Source organism: Vombatus ursinus, unplaced genomic scaffold (genome assembly GCF_900497805.2).
Source record: "Vombatus ursinus unplaced genomic scaffold, bare-nosed wombat genome assembly UNPS02014867.1, whole genome shotgun sequence".
NCBI classification, from domain to species: Eukaryota; Metazoa; Chordata; class Mammalia; order Diprotodontia; family Vombatidae; genus Vombatus; species Vombatus ursinus.
This window is the reverse complement of record NW_020954645.1, coordinates 2,601,536-2,623,257: the sequence shown is the minus strand read 5'-3', so window position 1 is coordinate 2,623,257 and position 21,722 is coordinate 2,601,536. Positions and strand designations below refer to the sequence as shown.

The window sequence follows — 21,722 nt, the reverse complement described above, 5'->3', positions numbered from 1 at the left end:
CACCCTCCCCTTTATCAACCCCCTGCTGTCTTGTCCTCTTCCTCCTTTATTTTCCTGTAGGGTAAAATAGATTTCCATACCCCACTGTGTATGTTATTCCCTCCTTAAGCCAAATCCTATGAGAATAAGATTCACTCATTCCCTCTCACCTTCCCCCACTTCCCCTCCACTGTAAGAGCCTTTTCTTGTCTGTTTCATGTGAGATAATTTGCCCCATTCGACTTCTCCCTTTCTCCTTCTCCCAGTATAATCCTCTCTTACCCCTTAATTTTATTTTCCAGATATCACCCCTTCATCTTCAACTCACCCTGTGCGCTCTATCTATCTATCTATCTATTTATCCATATACACATACATATAATTTTTCCCCTCCCACTACCCTAATACTGACAAAGGACTCATGAGTTACAAATATCATCTTTCCATGTAGGAATGTAAACAGTTCAACCTTAATAAGTCTCTTATGATTTCTCTTTCCTGTTTACCCCTTCCATGTTTCACTTGAGTCTTGTATTTGAAAGTCAAATTTTATAATCAGCTCTGGTCTTTTCCTCAGGAATGCTTGAAAGTCCCTATTTCATTGAATGACCATTTTTTTACCCTGAAGGATTATACTCAGTTTTACTGGGTTCAAAATAATATTTTTAAATGCATAAAATAAAATACACCAGGACTACAAAGGAAACCAAACTATATCTATATATCTATATCCATAGATATATAGATATAGATATAGTTTATATATCTATATATATATATGTAAGAGGTATAATTATCACATTTTTTTTGTTTTGGATTTTTTTTTGGAGGCAATCGGGGTTAAGTGACTTGCCACAAAGCTAGTAAGTGTCTGAGGACAAATATGAACTCAGGTCCTCCTGACTCCTTGGCTGGAGCTCTATCCAGGCTCTCACAACAGCCTTGAGGGGAGAGCATCGCAGCCGTCATCATCTCCATCTTACCGTTCAGAAACGTGAAGAGGTTTGCCTTGTACTGTAGCAAGTGGCCGGAGTTCTTGGTTTAGAGTTCAGCACTCAATCTGCTGTGCTGTTCTTTCCCTCAGATTCTCTTGCCTCAAAGGAGCCACGAGATTATCTACGTTTTGAATCTCCATTTATAACATATATTAACATATACACACATGTATAAGTCTATTAGAGTTATATGCCTGTCCTATGCCATTTTGTTCCCATGAATGCTAAAATGATTTGTTCACTTTTCAAAAAAAAAAAAAGAGGAAGAAAAAGCTGTTGGTCTACGTCAGAACTTCAAATGATTGGAATCTCTTTTCAATCTTTGGCAAGTTATGCTCGCTGGAAATTTTCTGTTTTGTAGATGGAAGGACCTTTTTGTTTGTGGCCTGAACAAAGATGAGCATCTGGGGCTTGGTCACGCTGACAATGTCCTGTCTTTTCTGCCTTGCATCCCACTAACTGACTGCCTAATATTTTCTAGATCTTACTAATGGTCTTAGAAAAGCTAGATCTCTAGCATAAGAAAATGGAAAATAAATTGTCTTTGTGTATTCAGCAACTAGAGATCTGTGTGTGAATTTGCTTTTGATTTTTATAAATTGTTCCTTGAAGGGAGAGGGGCAGCATATAGATATAGTGCAAGCACTGGTGAATCCTCCAGTCATTAATGTTCTCTCACTCCTCAAATTACTTTGCATTTTCTTCACTTTCTATATATTGTATTTTCCCAGGGGCCATCTCCAGTCATCCTGATCTACATCTGGACTTTACACAACCCCCCCTCACTTAAATCCAATTCACTTGCAAGTCATGGAATTACCTCCCTCATGTCACGGTCCTTTTCTAGAACTGAAGGACAAACAACAATTGTATCTTCCCAGTAAAATGTTAGGGCAGGTACGATTTCACTTTTTTTTTTTCTGGACTAAATGAGTAATCAGATTAGTCTTGTTCCTTGTGACCAAGCCCCTGTCTTATATCCTAGTCCCAGGACCTGAATTCATGTTGTGATCACCAGTGTCTGAATCCTTTCCTTGACTCTCTACCCCAAACCTTATATGCTTCAGGACTGCCATATTTCCCCTGAATCTCAGACTCCATGGTTAGATCTGCCTGAAACCTAATAACTTTTTGCATGGCTTCTCATACCCTTCTCTTGACCCATTGGGTCTCAAACATTCCTGGTAGGGCTCCCTCTGTCACTGAGGAACACCTGGTTTTGACAGGATGCTGAGGCCCAAGAACATACCAGCACCTCAAACAAGTACACCCTTCTATACCCCCCTTTAACCTATTCCCTCACACTCCCCTCTAAAAAATCCCTCCCTTATCCTCTCCCCCACCCCATCCCCTTAGCCTTTTATTTCTTTCTGAATTTAGAAGACTTTTATACCCTTCTAGATATACATGTGTTGTTACCTCTTAAATCCATTCCTGATGAAAGTAGGGTTCCAGAACTACCAGCCCTCCTTCCTCACCTAATTCTTCTGTGTCAGTTCTTCCACTCAAACCACATTTGTATAATATAATTATTCTTTTTACCTGTTCCTAAATGGTTCTACTTTTTAAAATCATTTCATACTCAGGTCTACTCTAATCTTTCTTACAAACTACCCAATTGCTAATAACACTCTTAGACAGATGTTTTACATTTCCTCATAAAAAAGGAAAACAGTCTGTCCTTATTGAGTCCCCTGTAATTAGTCTTTGATATGTACCTTATAGTTCTCTTGGCTCTTGTATGTCAAATCTTCTTCAGGTTGTTTTTGTTGTTGTTGTTGTTGTTATTGTTTTTTTAAACAAAACACTGAAAGTCTGACAATTCATTAAATGTCCATTTTTTCCATTCAGGATTATGCTTAACTTTGCTGGGTATGATATTTTTGGCTGCAACCTCAGTTCTTTTGCAATTTGATATATGGTGTTCCAAGATCTACAGTCTTTTAGTGTCACCAGTGCTAGGTCTTGTGTGATTCTAATTGTAATACTGCCATTTTTAATACTGCCATAATTTGATACTGCCATATTTAAATGTTTTTTTCTTGTTGCTCATAATATTTTATCCTTGAGCTGGGGGTTTCAGAATTCGACATTCCTGTGGGTTTTCCTCACAGAATATCTTTCAGATGGGGTTTGGTGGATTTTTTCTATTTCTACTTTCTCCTCTTGTTCTAATGATTCAGGACAACTTCCTTTAATTACTTCTTGTATCATTGTATCAAGATTCTTTTTTTGATTATAGCTTTCAGGTAGTCCAATTATTCTTATGTTTTTTTCTTCTTGATCTCTTCTCTAAGTCAGTTGTTTTACTTATAAGAGATTTTTTACATTCTCTTCTATTTGTTCATTCTTTATATTTTGTTTTATTGTTTCTTGAACTCTTATGACTTCTCTGGTTTCCCCTCCCCCAATTCTAATTTTCAAGAAATCATGTTCTTCCTTAAGATTCTGGATCTCCTTTTCTAATTGGTTGACTTTTTTTTTCACAATCTTCTTGGTTTTCTTGGATTGTTCTTATTTTTAAAATTTTTCTTCAATCTTTCTCATTTGATTTTTAAAGTCTTTTTAAAGTTCTTCTATGAATTCTTTTTGGGCAGGTGACCATTTGATGTTACTCTTCAGGGAGCAGAGGCTTGCTTTGCTTCAGTAGTCTCCTCTGAAGATGAACCCCAGTCTTCTCTATTCCCATAGTAACTTTCCTATGGTTGGAGTCTTTCTCCTTTGACTGCTCATTTTTTAAAAAAATTATAGCAGCTTATTTTTTGTAATGGGGTATGGGGGATGTTGCCTCTGGCCTCAGATTCTCCTTCAGCTCTCCCCTCTGGCCAGGAACCCAAACCAAGACCTCCACCCTCCTGTAAGTGCCCACAGTCAGTGGTGTCCATCCCACTGCTTCTGCACTCACTGGGCAGGCATCTGCTGGTTCCTTCTCACCCAGGGCCCTGTCTGCAAAGGCAGCACAGCTTGGTCTGGCATCCCTTATCAGCAGAGATTCCTTCAGTCTTCCCTCGCTCAGACACCTGACTCCCTTCACTGTTCCAGAGGTGAAAGTTCCTGTGGCTGGGGCTAAGGCCACCTCCCAACCCAGCTAGCCCCAAGACTTACCACTTTCCATTTCAGAGAAACTAGCCTGGAAGTGTTTATTCTTCACAGTGACCAAATGATTGGATCTTCTCTGATTGTCCCAGGAGGACCACTGTTCTGCCCCAATTCTGGGTAATTTTTAATTGCTCTGTGTTTACCCTGACATGCTGTTTTATCTCCTTTGTGGGGGAAATCTGGAGAGCTTGGAATTTCCTGACCTACTCTGCCATCTTCAGATCAGTATTCTTTTCACATTGTCTTTCCACGCCTTTAGATCATTTGTCTCCCCAGCCCTGTGACAACCCAAAATCTCCGAGGAGGTCACTTGGAACTGCTGGCATTCAGTTCTTTGGGTATGTACGTATCTTACCTGTCTTCATCATTCCTCCCTTCCTAGCCACCTCTGCAAAAATACCAGCCCAACTGGGGCCAGAAATAAAGTGACTGCATTTAGAAAAGTTTGTTTTCTATAAGAACTATCATATTTTACATGTAAATCTATAAATGTATATGAATGCATATTTGTACCATATGCAGATGAACATATATGGAGGCATACATATGTAATGTTTATGTGTCTATGTGCGTAGGGTTGTTATAGATTTTGTATATGTCCACAAGGGTTTTCTGAATGCAGCTGTCTCTGAAATCTTGCCCACCCTTCAAATAGTGCCTTTGATTCCTGTCTAGAGGAGAAGGGGCCATGAGACTGGATTCTTTGCTCTCTTTAGAGAGGGGTCCTACCCTAGAGTCACACCTTATCTGTTCCCATGCCCCTCCAAATAATGCTAAGTGGGAGTAATATTTTCTTTTTCCTTAGGTTCAAGCCACTCATTAAAGAGGAAGAAGTCTCCCAAGCTTATTTCCAAAGACTTCACTCCATTCCCACCAAATTCTAGTCACACAAAGACCATCACAGATAATGAATATCAAATAAGCTCTTTTATCTAATCAGATAGCAAACAGAAATCAGAGCAATGATACAGGTTAGAAGATACCCGACAACACACAGATTGAATGAGCTCTCCCACTGGGAGGGAGATATCTTAGCGCATCTAAGAGAGAGAGGCTAAAGAAAAATGGCAGAGGCTAAGGCCTTTGGAGGACATTCTCAGCTCCTGATACATAGCCAATCGCAAAAGCTCCTCTGAACCACATGACTCAGCAGTCCACAAACAATAACAGCATGTCTATATACCTCCATAGGGACTCTAAGGCATTCACATCATAAGTCATCACAGATCTCCACGAAACAGGTTCCTCGTCCCTTCCCATTTTTTTTTCTTTTTTGCCAGGCAATGGGGTGAAGTGACTTGCCCAGGGTCACACAGCCAGTAAGCCTCAAGTGTTTGAGGTCACATTTGAACTCAGGAATTCCTGAATCCAGGACCAGTGCTCTATCCACTGCGCCATCTAGCTGCCCCCTCCTCATCCCTTTCAACATGGCGAGATAGCTTCTGAGGTTTTTGCCCATGGACCAGTCCCCATTGCTCAACATTATGTTTTGCTGGGAGAAGGCAATGGAAAATAAGGTAAATAATGCCGGGGGAAGGCATATGCTGGCTGTACTGGGGATACAGCAGGTCAGGATAAGCTGATTAACTTGCCCTTCCACATCGTTGAATGTAAGGATCTAAGGAGGTTATGAACGTTGCATATCCTCGGTGGGCAACGTATTCTTTTGAAGCGAAGCGGCTGCAGAGAAAGGAGATGGTCTAACTCAGACAACAGTACTGGAGAGTGAGAGGTTTCTATCAATATCCTGGTCCTTGCAATGGGGGCTAGGCACGGATTCTGTGCTCACTCCTAAGAATAGCTAGCTTAGGTCATGCCCAGTCCCTGGTCTTTCCCCCACCCTTCAGGTCTAAGACTCCCAGAGTGCATAGGGACAACTGGGGAGTGGTGGGAGGATGCATTTTCTAATTTAAGTTAAAATGCAAACTATCCTCTGTTGTAAGCCTACCCAGATGAGGTGTAAACCTTGGAAGTGGCGACAGGGGTGGAAAGCCCACAGCAGCCTGGCTGTGCCCCATGGTCACCCTGCTGTGGCCGGGTGTCTCTCCTTCTAGGTGACAGAAGCAATGGGCCAGGGCAGGGAGGGCAAAATGGAATCTCCCTGTACCAGTTCCTCTATCCCCCCCAACTGCACCCCTATAGCTAACAGGATCAGCCCTGAATGATAAAATATGGGGGGGGGGAGAAAGTGAAGGGAGAGTAGAAAGCTCACCTCCGGGGGCACTGGGTCACAGGTTAGGATGATGGCAGCTATGTCCTGTTCATTAGATACTGAGCCTTGACATTCTTTCACCAGCTGGGTAGGGCACATCCATGATTAGAGAGGGAGAAAGAGAGAGAGACAGAGAGAGAGAAAGAGAGAGAAAAGAAGAAAAAGAAGAAGAAGAAATAAAGGAAACAAAAGAGGAAGGAGAAAGAGAGGAAAAAGGAAGAAATAAAGGGAGGAAAAAATTGAGAAAAGTCAAATTTGTTCATCTTTTCAGGAACCCAGAGGGTTTAGATCTGTGAGAGCCCGAAGTGCAGTTATCTTTGAATGCCACACTGAGTTCCTTCCAAGGCAAGAGAGCAAGGGAGGAAATAATCATTTATTAAGTGTTTACCAGGTGCCAGGCACTGTGCTAAGTGCTTTACAAATAGTATCTCATTTGATTCTCATTGTAACCCTGGGAGGTAGGTTCTGTTATTATGCCCATTTTATAATTGAGGAAACTCAGGTAAACAGAGGATAAATGACTTGCCCAAGGTCACACAGCTAATAAGCATCTAAGGCCACAGTGGAAGTCAGGTCTCCCTGACTTCAGGCCCAGTATACTCTATCTACTGCACCACCTAGCTGCTCTGAGAAAGCGCTTAAGCTTGAACCCAGGGGACCTGGATTCTATTCCTGGCTTCACAACTAGCAGGCTGTGTCCTTATGTGGAGATCACCTCCTTTGGACCCTTTGCTTCTCCATGAGTTAAATGGGAATATAACTGCTATGCTACCTACCTCCAAGGGTTTCCAAGGTAAACGAGATTCTAGCTCCAAGAGCCCTGCACTGATGCAGGGCTATGAGCCTAGAGGACATATAGACTCCCATAAGAACTCTCCCACCCCAGCCCTTCTCCAATATGTCCTCAGCCCCATCCTGACCCACAAACTGCTTACCCCATCTGTTTTAAAGTCACACTGGTCCAGTGGGAGCTCCTCAGTCACTGGGCACACAGTTTCCTTCAAGGTAAAACTCAGAAGCTTCTGGGTTTGCTCTTGGAGAGGCTAAAAAGACAAGTTAAGGCTAGATGGGATGGGACTGGTTAAGGGAAGTGAATATAGGACCAGAGTCCTGGTCTTGCCCTGAATTGAGAAGGTATCATCATCCCCATCGTCGTCAAGGCATTGGGCCAATGGGAACAAGCACTTCCTATGGTGTGGAAGAGTGGACAGAGCCGTGGAAAGATGGGAGAGAGCCCACTCTGCCAGTAATTGGTTGTGCGACTGCAGGAGGTTACTTCACCAGTCTGGGCCTCGATTTCCTCATCCGCAGGGGAGAGACGCCGGATAGTGAATGGCTTGGGAGAGTGTTGCGAGGATTTCTGCTTGCCTCTTTCATCCATCTTTCCTTACCTTTCAGGCTCCTTCACTGGCTCCTGCTCCTCCTCCCGCCCTCCATTCGTGCTCCTCCCTGAAGGTTCTGTATAGATCTTCTTCTCTTCTCTTTCTATAATCTTTCCCTTGGCAATGTCATTTACTCCCCTAGTTTCATAGAAATCTATGAGTATCAATCCCAAATGAACATCTTTATCAAGGTTTCTCTCTTCAACTCCAATCTGGCCAAGAGGCAACATGGACAACATGATAGAGTGGAAAGACTGCAGGACATGGAATCGGGAAGACTTGGGTTCCTGCCTCGGACACTTACTATCTGTGGGAATCTGGGCAAATTCCATCATCTCTCTGAGTCTGTCTTTCCTCATCCATAAAACAGGAACTAGAATAACTAGTTCTCCATCTTCAAAGCCGGCGGGCCATTCTCAATCAAGGCATTAGAATTGATTTTGAAGGAAAAGGGAAAGATGAAGAAGAATGAGGTCAGTCTGGATTTTACCCTAGGGGAAAAGGCCAGAGGGAGCACTCACCTGAATGGATGGAGGAGAACGGACTTGCAATACCCGGAACGCATTCTCTCTCCCAGGTACCTGGTTGTAGAAGTGAATGACTGCAGAAAGGGCCTTCTCATAGCTTAGGGAGGGCTGAGGCAAAACTCGTGGTGGAAGGACAGCGGTGGCACCGGCCAACAGCAGCAGCTTTGTGAAGTGCTCCATCCTCCTTCCTCTGCCTCGCTGACCCTCAGCCAGTTCCTTTTATGTCCTCTCTCCTCTGTTCTGTTGGGCAACAGGGGTCCTTGTCCATCGTCTGGGCCTCTCTACTGGCTTTCAGTCTGTTGTATGGAAGGGATGGGGAGGATATGAAGGAAGCTAAGATTGTGAAACACTTTCCTATCCAGAGATGTGCTAACATCAGAGACGAGGGAAGGACCTAGCTGCCTCGGTTTAGTTGGGGAAGGAGTCTGAGTGTTTACCCTATTTGATCACAGTTAGTATTTCTCAAGGAGGGTGCCACACCAGACAAGTAGCCCCAACTTTGGCCCTGGTTTCTCCATCTCTAGCCACTACTTTGGCCTTTAAGAGAGAGGAGCCATAAGGAAGTGAGGTTCCCTTCCAGGGTGGGGGTCAGGGGACTCAGCACCAAAAGCACAGGACCTCCCCTCTCACATTCTGCCAGGCCCCATATCTTACGGGCTGTCTGATATGGCATAATGCATAGGGCACTGGGCCTAGGGTCAGAAAAACCTGAGTTCAAATCCAGCCTAACTGTGCGACCCTGGGTAGGTCACTTAACTTCAGTTTGTTTCAGTTTTCTCAATTGTAAAATGAGAAGAATAATAGCACCTACCTTAAAGGTTAGTTTCTAGGATTAAATGAGATTATTATTGATAAAGTGCTAAGCACAGTGCCGGTCACTAATAGGCGCTACCTATATAAATATTTCATTCCTTTCCTTCCTCCTATTTCTCTCCCTTTGCCCCTTCTCTACTGATTAGAGAAATGCGAATTAAAACAACTCCAAGATTGTGAACTGATTCAACCATTCTGGAGAGCAATTTGGAACGAAGTACAAAGGGCTATCAAACTGTGCATCTCCTTTGACCCAGTAATACCACTACTAAGTCTGTACCCCCAAGAGATCAAAGAAAAAGGAAAAGGACCTGTAGGTCCACAAATATTTAAGCAATTCTTGTGGTGGCAAAGAATTCAAAATTGAGTGGATATCTTGTTGTCCTTCATTCTCCAAGAGGACCAAGGATATCAGAAGGGCGGTGTTTTGACTTGCAAGTGAATGGGATTTAAGAGAGGCATCAGCCTCACTCTGTTCCAAAGTTATCAAAGTCCAGTGGCAAAGTATAGGTTAGGACAACTGGTGATGTGGATACATATCCAATGAGGAATACCTAAACAAGCTGCAGCATATAATTGTGATGGAGTATTATTGTGCTATTAAGAAACGATGAGGGGCAGCTAGGTGGCACAGTGGATAGAGCACAGGCCTTGGAGTCAGGAGGACCTGAGTTCATATCTGGCCTCAGACCAAACACTTGACATTTACTAGCTGTGTGACCCTGGGCAAGTCACTTAACCCCATTGCCTAGCCAAAACAAACAAACAAACAACAACAACAACAACAAAAAAAAACAACAACAAAGAAATGATGAGGGAGATGGTTTCAGAAAATACTGGGAAGATTTATATGAACTTATGCAAGGGTAAATGGGCAGAACCAGGAGATCATTGAACACAGTAACAATAATATTGTAATGATGTTCAACTGTGAAAGACTTAGCTACTCTGATCAAGACAATAATTCAAGACAATTTCAAAGTATCCATGATGAAAAACTCTATCCACCTCTAGAGGGAGAACCGATGAACTCTGAGTGCAAATCGAAGTATAGCTTTCTTACTTTATTTTTGCTTTCTTTTTTCTAATACGGTTAATATGAAAATATGTTTTGCATGATTTCACATATATAAATGATATCATATTGCTTGCCTTTTCAGTGGGTGGGGAAGGTATGGGAAGGAGGAAGAGAATTTGAAACTCAAAATGAAAATATGTTAAAAATAAATAATAAATATATGTACATATATTTAAGGGGGGGAGGGGAAAGACCTTCAAGGGGGTCTTCAAGGGGGAAACCTACTACTTCCAAAAGAAACCATTCCATTTTGATCAACTCTCATTGCTAGTAATTCTTGACACTAAGCAGAAATCTGCCTCCTACTGCTCCTAGTTCTGTTCTCTAGAACCAACTGGGGCATGACTAATCACTTTTCTTTCTTTCCATCTTTCTTTCCTTTTGTCTTTCTTTCTTTTGTAAATAATATTTTTATTTTTTTCCAATTACATGTAAAGATAATTTTCAACATTCATTTTTATAAGATTTTGAGTTCCTAATTTTTCTCCCTCCCTCGCACACCCCATCCCCAAAACTGCAAGCACTCTGATATAGGTTACACATGGGCAATCATGTTAAACATATTTCACATTAGTCGTGTTCTGAAAGAAGAATCATAAGAAGAGGGAAAAACCATGGAAAAACAAAACCAAAAAAAAGTGAAAATAGTGTGCTTTGATCTGCATTCAGACTGCACAGTTCTTTTCCAGATGTGGATAGCATTTTCTTTCATGAGTCTTTGAGAATTGTCTTAGATCATTGTATTGCTGAGATCTAAGTCTATCAAAGTTGATCATTGCACAAAGTTACTGTTACTGTGTATAGTGTTCTCCTAATTCTGGTCACTTCACTCAGCATCAGTTCATGTAAGTCTTTCCAGGTTTTTCTGAAATCTGCCTGCTCATCATTTCTTATAGAACAATGGTATTTTATTACATTCATATACCACAACTTGTTCCCCAACTGATGGGCACTCCCTCAATTTCCAGTTCTTTGCCACCACAGAAAGAGATGCTGTAAATATTTTTACACATGTGAGTCCTTCTCCTGTTTCTATGAACTTTTTGGGATCTAGACCTAGAAGTGCTATTGCTGGGTCAAAGGGTTGTTGTTTTTTTTCCCTACTAATTTTTCATGGATTTATTGGATCTGGCAAAGGACAACACATTGAAAAGTAGGACAAAAATACATTTTGATTTCATCTCTTTTTTTTTTAAGTGTTCTTTCTTTCTTCCCCCACCTACTTAATAATATTTTATTTTTCCAATCACATGTAAAGAAAGTTTTCAATATTCACTTTTATAAGATTTTGAGCTCCAATTTTTTTCTCCCTCCTTCCTGCCCATTCCCCCTCCCGAAGACAGCATGCAATCTGATATAGGTTATACATGTACAATCAAATTAAACATTTAGTTTGAAGTTCACTAAACCCTCAGGTCTTTTCCATATAATTGATTGTCTAGTCACACCTCCCTACTCTACAATCATGCAGTTGATTATTTCCCCCATTGAACAAATATGTATTCCACCTTAATACATGCTAGATGTACAAGCTAATGAATCATCTCCACAGGATACAAAGACATTGGCAAAGGACAGTGTGACCAGTGTCTAGCATTATAAAATAAGACAAAACAAATGCTGTAAAAAGGCAGGGTTCAGACTCATTTGGTAGACAGGAGCATGTCACAGTTCCTGCAAATTCATTAGAAAATGAATCTTCTGATATGCACCAACATAAACAGAAATACCGTTATAGGCATATCTTTTATCATTTGTATTTCTACACATAGGTGGCTCTTCTTAGAGTCAGGAAGATTTCAGTTAGAATCCTGCCTCAGAGTCTTATTATCTATATGGACCTGGGCAAGTCATTAAAGAACAGGACAAGACACAGCCTCCGTCTACCACAGTTTTCCCATACGTAAAATGGGGTGATATTAATAGCACTGATCTCCTAAGGTTCTTGTGAGAATAAAGTGAGATAGTATATGTAAAGTGTTTTGGAAACCTTAAAATGCTATGTAAATGTTAGCTCTTTTTATTGTTATATACACATATTTATGGGGCCAGGGGGTGGAGAGCAGTATAGACCAATGATTTCATTGGTATATGTGGATCCCATTCTGGAAACTCCCTTCCTTGATACAAATTGAAAACTCATCTGTGAAAGAAATTATTATTAATCACCTATTAATATAGGAGAATCCAGGGTTTCTTCCCTTTCTATTTCCTCATTCAAAATCCAGCCTCTCAGGGGCATTTCTGACTCCGCCCAAAGAATTCACCCACCCAGACCATCTTATCTAGGTGAAATTCTTAGTCTGCCTTGAAATGAGTCTCTTTGTCCAAGAGTGGCACAGTCAGAGTCACCTACCCAGTCCCTCATTGGAATACGCTCACCTCTCATTATAATATTAATTTTCTCATTAATTATTAAGTAATCAGAGTTGATTTCCTCCTGTTGGGAACACCCACTCTTCCAAGTGTATATAAACATTCAGTGGGCCACTGACTTCAATCTACAGCCATAATTAATGAATCAACTATTAATTACCCAGAAATTATATCTCTTAGACTTTTTATTCATCACATATGTTATTTATAGGGTCACAGACTTGGAGCTACAAGAGACCCTAGAAATAATCATAATCCAATACCCCCATTTTATGGACATGAAAACTGAGAATGTGTGAGGGACTGTGAGGGAATGGATGAATGATAGTCCTGGCCACTTGACTTCAAGAAACGTTCATCGTCTTTGCCCAAGGTCAAACAAGGTCAAATCGGCAGTAAGGTGGGATTTGAACCCAGTTCTCTGACTCCAAATACAGAGCTCTGTTCATTCTACTGGAATCATCTGGGACTGAGGATAAACATGAAAAGCGACACAGGCTCAGCCCTTAAGGAGTTTGTGATCTAATTGTGGGGGATGGTGGTCAGACTGCAAATAAACACTAGGAAACACCCCACTTGATCTCCCATGTTATGTGACAAGAGGGAGAAAGGAAGGAGCAATTAACCCTAAAGGCAAAGGCAGTAAAAAGGCAAGCTCAGGACCAGCAGCGAACTCTAGGCAAAACTTCAGCTTGGATAAGCCCTAGGGAGAAAGGTGCAGGTGTCCAGGGAGGATTTTTGATCATAGAATTAAAAATCTAGAGCTGAAAGTGACCTCACAAACCACCTATCTAACCCTTTCACTTTACAGATGAGGAAACTGAAGCCCAGGGAGTTTAAGTGTTGAATACGAACTCCGTTTTCTGACTCTATCAATGCTCTTCCCACAGTACCACATGGCAGAGTGACATAGTCAGACCTACATATTAGGAAAATTACTCAGGTGGTTTATGACAGGGGGAGAAACTGAAAGCAGGACCACTAATTAAGAGGCTTTAAAAATAGTCCAGGTGAGGAATGATGAGGGCCTGAACCTGGATGAGAGCCTTCTAAGTAGAGAGAAGATGGAGGGGACGTATTGTGTGGAGACAGCCTCTAGAGGACTCAGCAATTGATAGCACAAGACAGATGAGGGAAAAGAGACTATCAAAGATGACTCTGAGATTAGAAGTAAAGCAGGTGTCCACTGAAAGGGGAATGGCCGAACGAACTGTGGCATGTGGATGCATGGAACGTTATCGGCTCATAACAAATTCAGAGAAACTTGGCAAGGCTTGTGTGAACGGATGCAGAACAAAGTAAACAGAACCAGGAGAACAATTCACACAATGACCACAATAATGTAAAGCAAAACAATGCTGAAAGTCACCAGAACTTTGATCAGCTCAGTGGCCAATCAGCTGCAGAGAACTGATGGTGAAGCTTGCATCCCAGCTCTTGGCAAAAGAAAAGTGATGGACTAAGATGCAGAGTAAGGCATATGGTATCTGACATTTTGCTGATTTGTTAGTCTTAATTTCAATTAAGTTAGTTTTTTTTTTTTTTTTTTTGATTTGTTTGGTTTCCCTGTACTTTTTTTCAAGGGAAGGCTTCATGGAGGACAGAAGAGCCATTGGGGAGTGACAACAATGGGGAAAAGAGCATCAATAAGTCATTTAAAAAAAGATAACTCAAATTTTGAAACTGAGTAACTGGGAGAATTGTGGTTAATAATATCAACAACATAATTAACTACTACGTTGATAAATTTAACATTAACAATTAATATAGTAAATCATGAAGACTGGACACTTAGGCAAGTTGATCAGTCCCTAGTCTCAAGGCATTTCTTTACTACTGATTAGCCCTTTGCCAGGTGGGAATGAGAGAGGTGAAGATTGCTACAGGGAGTTACAACAGGATAGAAATTAAGTCATTAAGTCATTAGGACAGAACAGGAAAACTTTAGAAACTAGCTTCCTTTCTGGGAAGGGGGTGGCGGGAATGTTGAAATGATTGTCATTAAAAGATGACTTCAGAACCTGGACCCCAGCAATCCAAATCCCAGTAAAATATCATGCAATAAATATACTACAATAAGCATTTAAGAGGCAATGCTGTGCAGAGCAGATATAGACTTTAGATAAGACAGGCCCTGCCCTTGTAGAGTACATAGTCTAGTGAGCATCAGTTAGGGAGAGAAGAATACACAAGCAGAGCTAACTATAACATATGTAATAAGTGCAATGGAGCTTCTATCAGTGCAATGAACACTTTTGCAAATTCCACCATGATGGAATGGCTTCATGTATGATTATGGCAACATATAATACAGGTTTTCTAAGGACCAGTCTAATTCAGTATAGAGAGGTTTAGTACCAGAAGGTTAGCTGCTTGATAATGAATCTTTGGCCATGGAAACCAATGAAACAAAGAAAAATTAGAAAACAGCCCTTAGTCCTCTGCCTGCACCACTCTATTTCTTCAATGAGGGTGGCAGAAAATGGCACAGAGGGTGCCAGGAAGCATAGTTTTTTTATGTCTTCTATAAATATTAAATTAATTTGACTTAATTCTAAATGTGAGATTCCTTATCCAGCAACCAATGAGTGGAAACAATGCAGGAAGAAACGATCAGCATTAATCTTGACATTCCTGTTACAAATGAAAACAGAAGAAATTTGTCAAACCATTATGGAAAACAATTTGGGAATTGTTCATACCCTTTCAGCCAGAGATCCCTCGAGCAATATAACCCAAGCAAGTTAAAAACAGAAAGAAAGCTCTCTCTATACCAAAATATCTATGGCAGCCCTTTAGGTGGTAGCAGAAAAATGGAAACAAAGTGGGTGCTTTGCTTCTAATCTCAGAATCATCTTTGGGGGCTTGCTTTCCCTTACCTGCCACATAAAGATCTTTTTCCTCATGAGAAATGTCTCTTTGGGCTATATGGATAATAGTGGTACTGTTGGGTCAAAGATTTGCATACTTTCATGATTTTTATTTGGAGTACAATTCTGAATTGCTTTCCAGAATGGCATGACCAATTCACAGGTCCACCAACAATGCCTCATTTTCTCTGTCCTTCCACATTCCCTCTAATAGCTATCCTTTTCCATTTTTCTTATCTTTGCCAATCTGATGAGCATGAGGTAGAACTTCAGAATTGTCTTAATTTGGACTTCTCTTATTAGTTATTTGCAGTGCTTTTTCATATAGTTATTGATAGAAGCCTGAAAAGTCAAGAGACGGGCCAAGTGAGAAGTGATGAAGACCTGTACTTTGGTAGGGGTAGCCTGGTATGAATAGAAAAAAGAAGGCTTCGACATACGTTGCGAAGGTTGAATCAACAGATCTTGGCAACAGATGTCTTAATAACAGTAAGAGCTCTGAATTCTGCACCATTTTAAGCTATTTTCTTTGTTAATAACAACTGTGTGAGGAAGACTGCACAATTAGCAGGACCTTCAGCTGAAAAATGAGAAAACAGGCTTAATAAGTGAAGTCACTTACTCATGGTTAACACAACTAGAAAGTGCCTGAGGTGGTACTCAAAGCCAGTTTCCTTGTCTCTGGATCTTATGCTCCTTTCACCATATCACTCTTCTGCCGTGTACCCAGGGCTGCCATCTCTCTTTGTTGAGGGTGGCAGGTCACACCCTAATGTCCAGGGCCAACTTCTATTTCCAACCCCCTCCCCTAATCCCTTCAGATGGATGAAACTCATTTGTCAAGCAAACACTACAGCAAAAATGCCCCCAAATAGCTTCAGGAAACTGAGAAGGGAGACAGTAGGAAACATCCTCCTGAGACCAGTGATCATCCATCTCTTGCATCCTGATCTCCTTGGCAATGCCAAGGCAGCATCACACACCATTTTAATCTAAAAGATACTCTGTCCCCTGTAGGATCTTTTTGTCTGCTAGGACCTCCTTGCCCTAGACGTTCTCTGAGTTGAGAGGAAGGAAAGTGTCTTGGGTTTGAAATTTGGCTCTGCTCCTAAATCCCTATATGACCTTAAACAAATCAGATAACTTCTCTGAGGCCTCAGTTTCCTCATTTGTAAAATCAGAGAGGTAGAACCGAAGTTATTTTTTTATCTCTGGGGGCAGATTGGAGTGAGGAGGAAGTAGAAAGTTGTCCATGAGGCCCAAACGTGTAACTTTTTCTGCCTCTTTGCTATCTGATTCCACCTTGGGAAGGGCCAAAGAACCTAGGATCTGGTAGCCTTTCATGAGGCTACTTCCTATCCTGCCCCAGTGACTTAAAAGGAAGCTCGTGGTTGGTGGATGGAAATGACCACTTTGTGCTTCAATTGTTTTTAGAGTCCAATGCTAGGTGTACTACTTTTACAGTTTCTCCTATAATCCCAGTTTCTGCTTGCCCCTTTCCCATCAGAATCAACAAGGATTTATTAAGTAGCTGGAATATATTTTTTTTCTTCTTTCCTATCCAGCCTTCCTTTTCCACTCTCATTTCCCCTCCCCTAGCTTAAGCCCTCATTACTTCATCTTTGGACTATTGCAATAGCCTTCTCCTTCTTCTAATCCATCACCACACACGGTAAAGAATCCAAACAAGGTTTTATGCTGCTTGGGTTAGCAGCTGTTCCTTGGAACACATTTAGGGAAATATTGCTCTTGATTTAGACCTTCATTCTCTACTGATTTCTAAGTCAAATTCACTTCTAAATTCAGGTTCAAGATGAAGCACTCTAAGCCTCTTGCCCTCTTGATGCTTGTTTTTCACCTGAGTTCAGAGATGTGCCACCTCCAAATCCCTAATTACCTTTCTGCCACTGCCACCAGCCCAGAGTGCTCAGGCTTTCAACATTTAGTAGGTGTCTCGTGTGGGCAAAGCATTGGCTAGAAACTGGGGAAGATACAAAACCTAGATATAACTTTCTTCTTGGAGTTTCTTGGAGCTCAGCTTAGCAAGGGCAATAAAGGTATCAACACAGGTTGCTATAATACTCAATATTGTATGGTAAGTCCAGGCGCAAAACAGTGCTATATGAGATCTTAGAGGGAAAGTCATTATTTACTAGTCATTGGCTATTAAGTATGGGTTCAGGGAAGGTTTCACGGAGAACAGAGGTGGCAGCTGAACTAAGTTTTTAAAATGGATAGGAATGAAGAGGCAAAGAGGGGGAGGGAAACACATTCAAGGCATATGGAGGAGCACGAACCAATGGTAAGGAATTACATATGGTGAGACTGGCAGAGAGAGAGTGATCAGTGTGGCTGGAGCATAGGATGGGTGGAGGAGATAAGGCTGAAAGGATGGTGTGATGCCTGATTATGGAGGACCCCAAATGACAGATTGAGGAACTGGAATTATATGATCCAGTGACACCTTTTGAACAGGAGTGATGTTATCACTATACATGAAAAATATTAGCCTGATAGTATGCGAAGGATGTTGTTCGTCCTTCATTCTTGAACAGGACCGTGACAACAGGAAGGTGATGCCATGACCCGCAAGTGAATTGGATTTAAGTGAGGGAGGGCTGTGCAAAGTCACCAGCCTCACTTTCTCCTCTGGGGCTATCTGGGTCCAGTGGCAAGATATAGATCAGGATGACTGGAGATAGCTCTGAATGAATTGGAAAGATCGTGAGAAGGATGAAATGGAGATGGAAGGAGTGGAGGCAGGAAGAGACTATTTAGGAGGATGACTATAGCAGTTCTACAAACAGGAGGTAATAATAGCATTTTTATAGTGCTTAAGGGTTTCTAAAGTGCTTTACATCTGTTACCTCATTTGATCATTACTCAACAACCCAGTGATACAGGTGCTATTGAGGAGCCTGAGGCTGAAAGGTTAAATGCCACTCTCTGGGTCACATAGTTAAGGATTCAGAACTTAGGGCTCCAAGTCCAGCATTCGGGACATTTCTCTACCTGGTAATGAGAGCTTGTACTGGGGGGCGGCATTTGGAACAGAGATAAGAGTGATAGCATTCTTTATTCTTCTCCTGGCCAGCACATTGATTACCATTAAGTGTGCATTTTCTAGGGTTTTCTATACAAAGAGAAAAGAGTATGTAAATTAAAGGTAAATATAAAATATATAAAACATGAAAATTCTACCCTCCCCAGGTAGGGAGAGTTCTCTTTTCTCTTGTTTATTCCCCATAGCCCCATAATCTGAGGACATCATTATCTGACACAACTCATTGCACTGTCACCATATCCTTTTGCCAGTACAAGGTTCACAAAGCTCAAAGAATGAACAGATTTATTTAAAAGTCAATACAATGAATCTGCGATGTTATCAATTTGAACATATCTTCCTTCAGTTCAACTCAATCATGAACTGCAGCACATCCATGAATTCTCATCCTATGTGATTCTTGTTCATGTTCTTTACTAGATTCTCTTGGAAAGATCTAGTCTTTCCATATTTTATACATATCAATGCAGCTGTTAGGCTGTTCTAACTTGCTCCATTATATAGTCATTGAACCTCCTTTTCCAAACATGCACTTCCTCACTGATATTTCATAAGCCAATGCTGGTGTATAGGTCACAGGAACAAATAGACTCATGGCATGTGTATAGGAAATAATGACATCCACCTATGAATAACATTCATTGGGCTGCCAAACCACAATAATTTATAGGTAATGCCTGAGGTAGGGGTCCAATCAGTTACATCCTATAGTCTGTCTCTGTCCCTAAGGCTGGGTCTCCCTATTTCAGCCACACTGGAAATACCAAGACCCATTCATTGGCCATTGATCATTCATAGGTATGGAAGATCTTCTTTCTGGTATTGCTCTGTCCCTCTCTAGGCAGCCTGGTGGTCCCCACTCTCAGGCACTTACCATATTGGTGCTGAACTTAGTAGGGACACCTCAACTGTTTAGTCTGCTTCAGCTCGGAGCTCCAGACCTCAAGTGACCCACCAGCTACGAGGCTCCCTAGCAGCAGCACTACAGGGGTGTGCCACAATGCCAAGTCCTTCAGTGTCTCCCCCTGGCCTTCCAGAAGAACACATGCAGCCTCTTTTCATCAGCATATCCCTCCATGGGCATATACCCTCTTCAAGCTACCTGGTTTTTTTATTATTATTATGTGACAGCTCCCAGTAAACTGGTAATAGTGGCAGTGGCAATAATGATGATGACGATGATGATGATGTATGTGTGTTCGCTATTAGTGCCTTTAACAACTTCCCAAAGTAGTTTTTCTCTACCGTCCTCTACGGGATTGCTTTACTAGCAATTCTCCAGCAGAGGGAGATAGACGACTCCTTTTGAAGATAACGACTAGTATGGTACTTAACTTTTCCCATGCCTCTAAGACAGCAGCCAATACTGTAGCTGTGGGAGATAGTCCAGAGCTCTTCTTTTCTTGGTCTTCCCTGGATCCAGCTCTAACATAGTGCCAAACAAAAGACCTCACTCTGGATTTCTCCCTTGTGCATCAGCTCTGCTGACATTTAGCCTACAGAAGCTTGCTCAGTGATCAGAAATACCTCCTCTTGCACCTTCCAAAAACATATCAACCTCAATACATTTAGAGTAAATTTCATATGGTTTCCTCTTGGCCTACTCCTAAATTTCTCCTAAATTGTTCTTTTGGACCTTACAAGTTGTTCTTTGGTTAACTGGGTGGGGTTATTTAAATGACCTGAAGCTGCTTCCTGCACCATTCAGGATAGGGAGATTGACCTGGTAAGAAGCCAAGTACTTCAGTATTTCCACACATGACAGAAGTCATTATAGTCCTGGACACATTTGAATTCAGCCTTCTATGATCTGTCTCTATTCTATTTTCTATCTTATTTCACACTACTTACTTTTCCACATTCTATGTCTCTGACTACTTGGTCACTCATCACTCCTGGTTCTAGAAATTCCTTTACTCAACCACCTAGTCTATCCCCCATGTCTGGAATTGTATCTTCATCTCTACATGTGGAAGATCTTTTCTCTTCAAGGCCAAGCTCAAGTGCCATGTTTTCCCTCACCATCTCAGCTCCAAGTGATCTTTCCCCACTCAAATTTTCACAATCTGGCTCTCCTCTTTACTTCCATCCCATTTTATCTTGCACCATACTTGGCATTAGAGTAGAAAGTTCTTTGCAGGAAGAGATTGTTTCATTCATTGTCTTCCTATCACTAGCACCTGAGACAGAGCTTGGCATATTGTGGTTTAATCATTTCAGTCATGTCTGACTCTTCATAACCCCATTCGGGGTTTTCTTGGCAAAGATGCTAGAGTGGTTTGCCATTTCCTTCTCCAGTTTATTTTACAGATGAGGAGATGAGGCAAACATGGCTAAATGACTTGCCCAGGGTCACACAGCTAATAAGTGTCTGAGGTTCAGATTTGAACTCAGGAAGATGTCTTCCTGATTCCAAGCCCAGTGCTCTATCCACTATCCTGACTGCCCCACTTAACATATAGTAAGCACTTAATAAATGCTTGATGATTGAATGACTGTGCTCAAGCCTTATTCACCCCATTAGATTGTCAGCTCCTACAGAAGGATTTGTGCACTCTGAACACACCTCCTTTGCTCATCTCAAGATCAAGTATGATCATGTCACCCACCCACCCCCTCTGCTTAATAAACTCTAATGGTTCCCTATTACTTCCAGGAAAAAGTAATAACTCTGCTCTTTGGCATTTAATGCCCTTCCCAACCTGGCCTCAAGCTATCTTTCCGATTGTCACAATCTACTCCTCTCTATGAACTGTATAATACAGCTACGATGGCCAATCCAAAGCTTACGTAACAAACATTCATAAAGCACTTCCTATGTCTAAATCACCGTATTCAATATTGGGGATATTAAGATGAAATAACAAATATGAGTACTCTCAAATCTCTCCTTCAGTAGGTATTCTAAGATGCAGAGGTGAAGAAGAAATGTGTTCCAGACATGCAGGACAGGAAGGTTGGGGCCAGTTTGATAGACCTTAAATATCAGAGAAATTGATACTTGATCCTAGGGGTAATAGGAAGCTACCAGTTTACTGAACAATGGAGTGATGTGTTCATGTATGTGCTTTAGGAAAATCACTTTTGCAGAAGTGGAGGATGGATCACAGAAGGGGGAGATTTGAGGCTGGAAGCTCCAGGTGAGAGGTGATGAGGGCCTGAACTAGGCTGGTGGTTTCATGAGTAGAGATAAGGGGATGTGTAGGAGAGACTGTGACAGTAGAATCAACAATATTTGGCAACTGATTGGATTTGTGAGGTGGAGGAGGAGGAGGAGTGAAGGATGAGTCTGAAGCTGTGAAGCTGGGTTACTAGGATAGTGGTGCC

The 21,722-nt window shown here is 41.5% G+C and overlaps 1 protein-coding gene across 1 annotated transcript; it reads right to left on the bottom strand.

Moving 5' to 3' along the window:
* Positions 1 to 5,411: 5,411 nt before the first annotated feature.
* On the bottom strand, positions 5,412 to 8,539 carry LOC114028021 (cathelicidin-related peptide Bf-CRAMP-like). The gene is made up of 4 exons (XM_027842202.1): positions 8,189 to 8,539; positions 7,221 to 7,328; positions 6,286 to 6,369; positions 5,412 to 5,753 (listed from the first exon to the last, which is right to left on the bottom strand). The coding sequence occupies exons 1-4, from the start codon at positions 8,372 to 8,374 to the stop codon at positions 5,643 to 5,645; spliced, it is 489 nt and encodes a 162-aa protein (XP_027698003.1). The 5' UTR covers positions 8,375 to 8,539; the 3' UTR covers positions 5,412 to 5,642.
* Positions 8,540 to 21,722: the final 13,183 nt, after the last annotated feature.

Excerpts from the sequence above, each read along its gene's own strand:
- LOC114028021 (XM_027842202.1), bottom strand. The coding sequence starts at position 8,374 with ATGGAGCACTTCACAAAGCTGCTGCTGTTGGCCGGTGCCACCGCTGTC. Across the intron at positions 7,329-8,188 it reads GTTCTCCTCCATCCATTCAG|CCTCTCCAAGAGCAAACCCA; the intron begins GTGAGTGCTCCC and ends TTGTCTTTTTAG. Across the intron at positions 5,754-6,285 it reads GTGACCCAGTGCCCCCGGAG|CCGCTTCGCTTCAAAAGAAT; the intron begins GTGAGCTTTCTA and ends CTTTCTCTGCAG.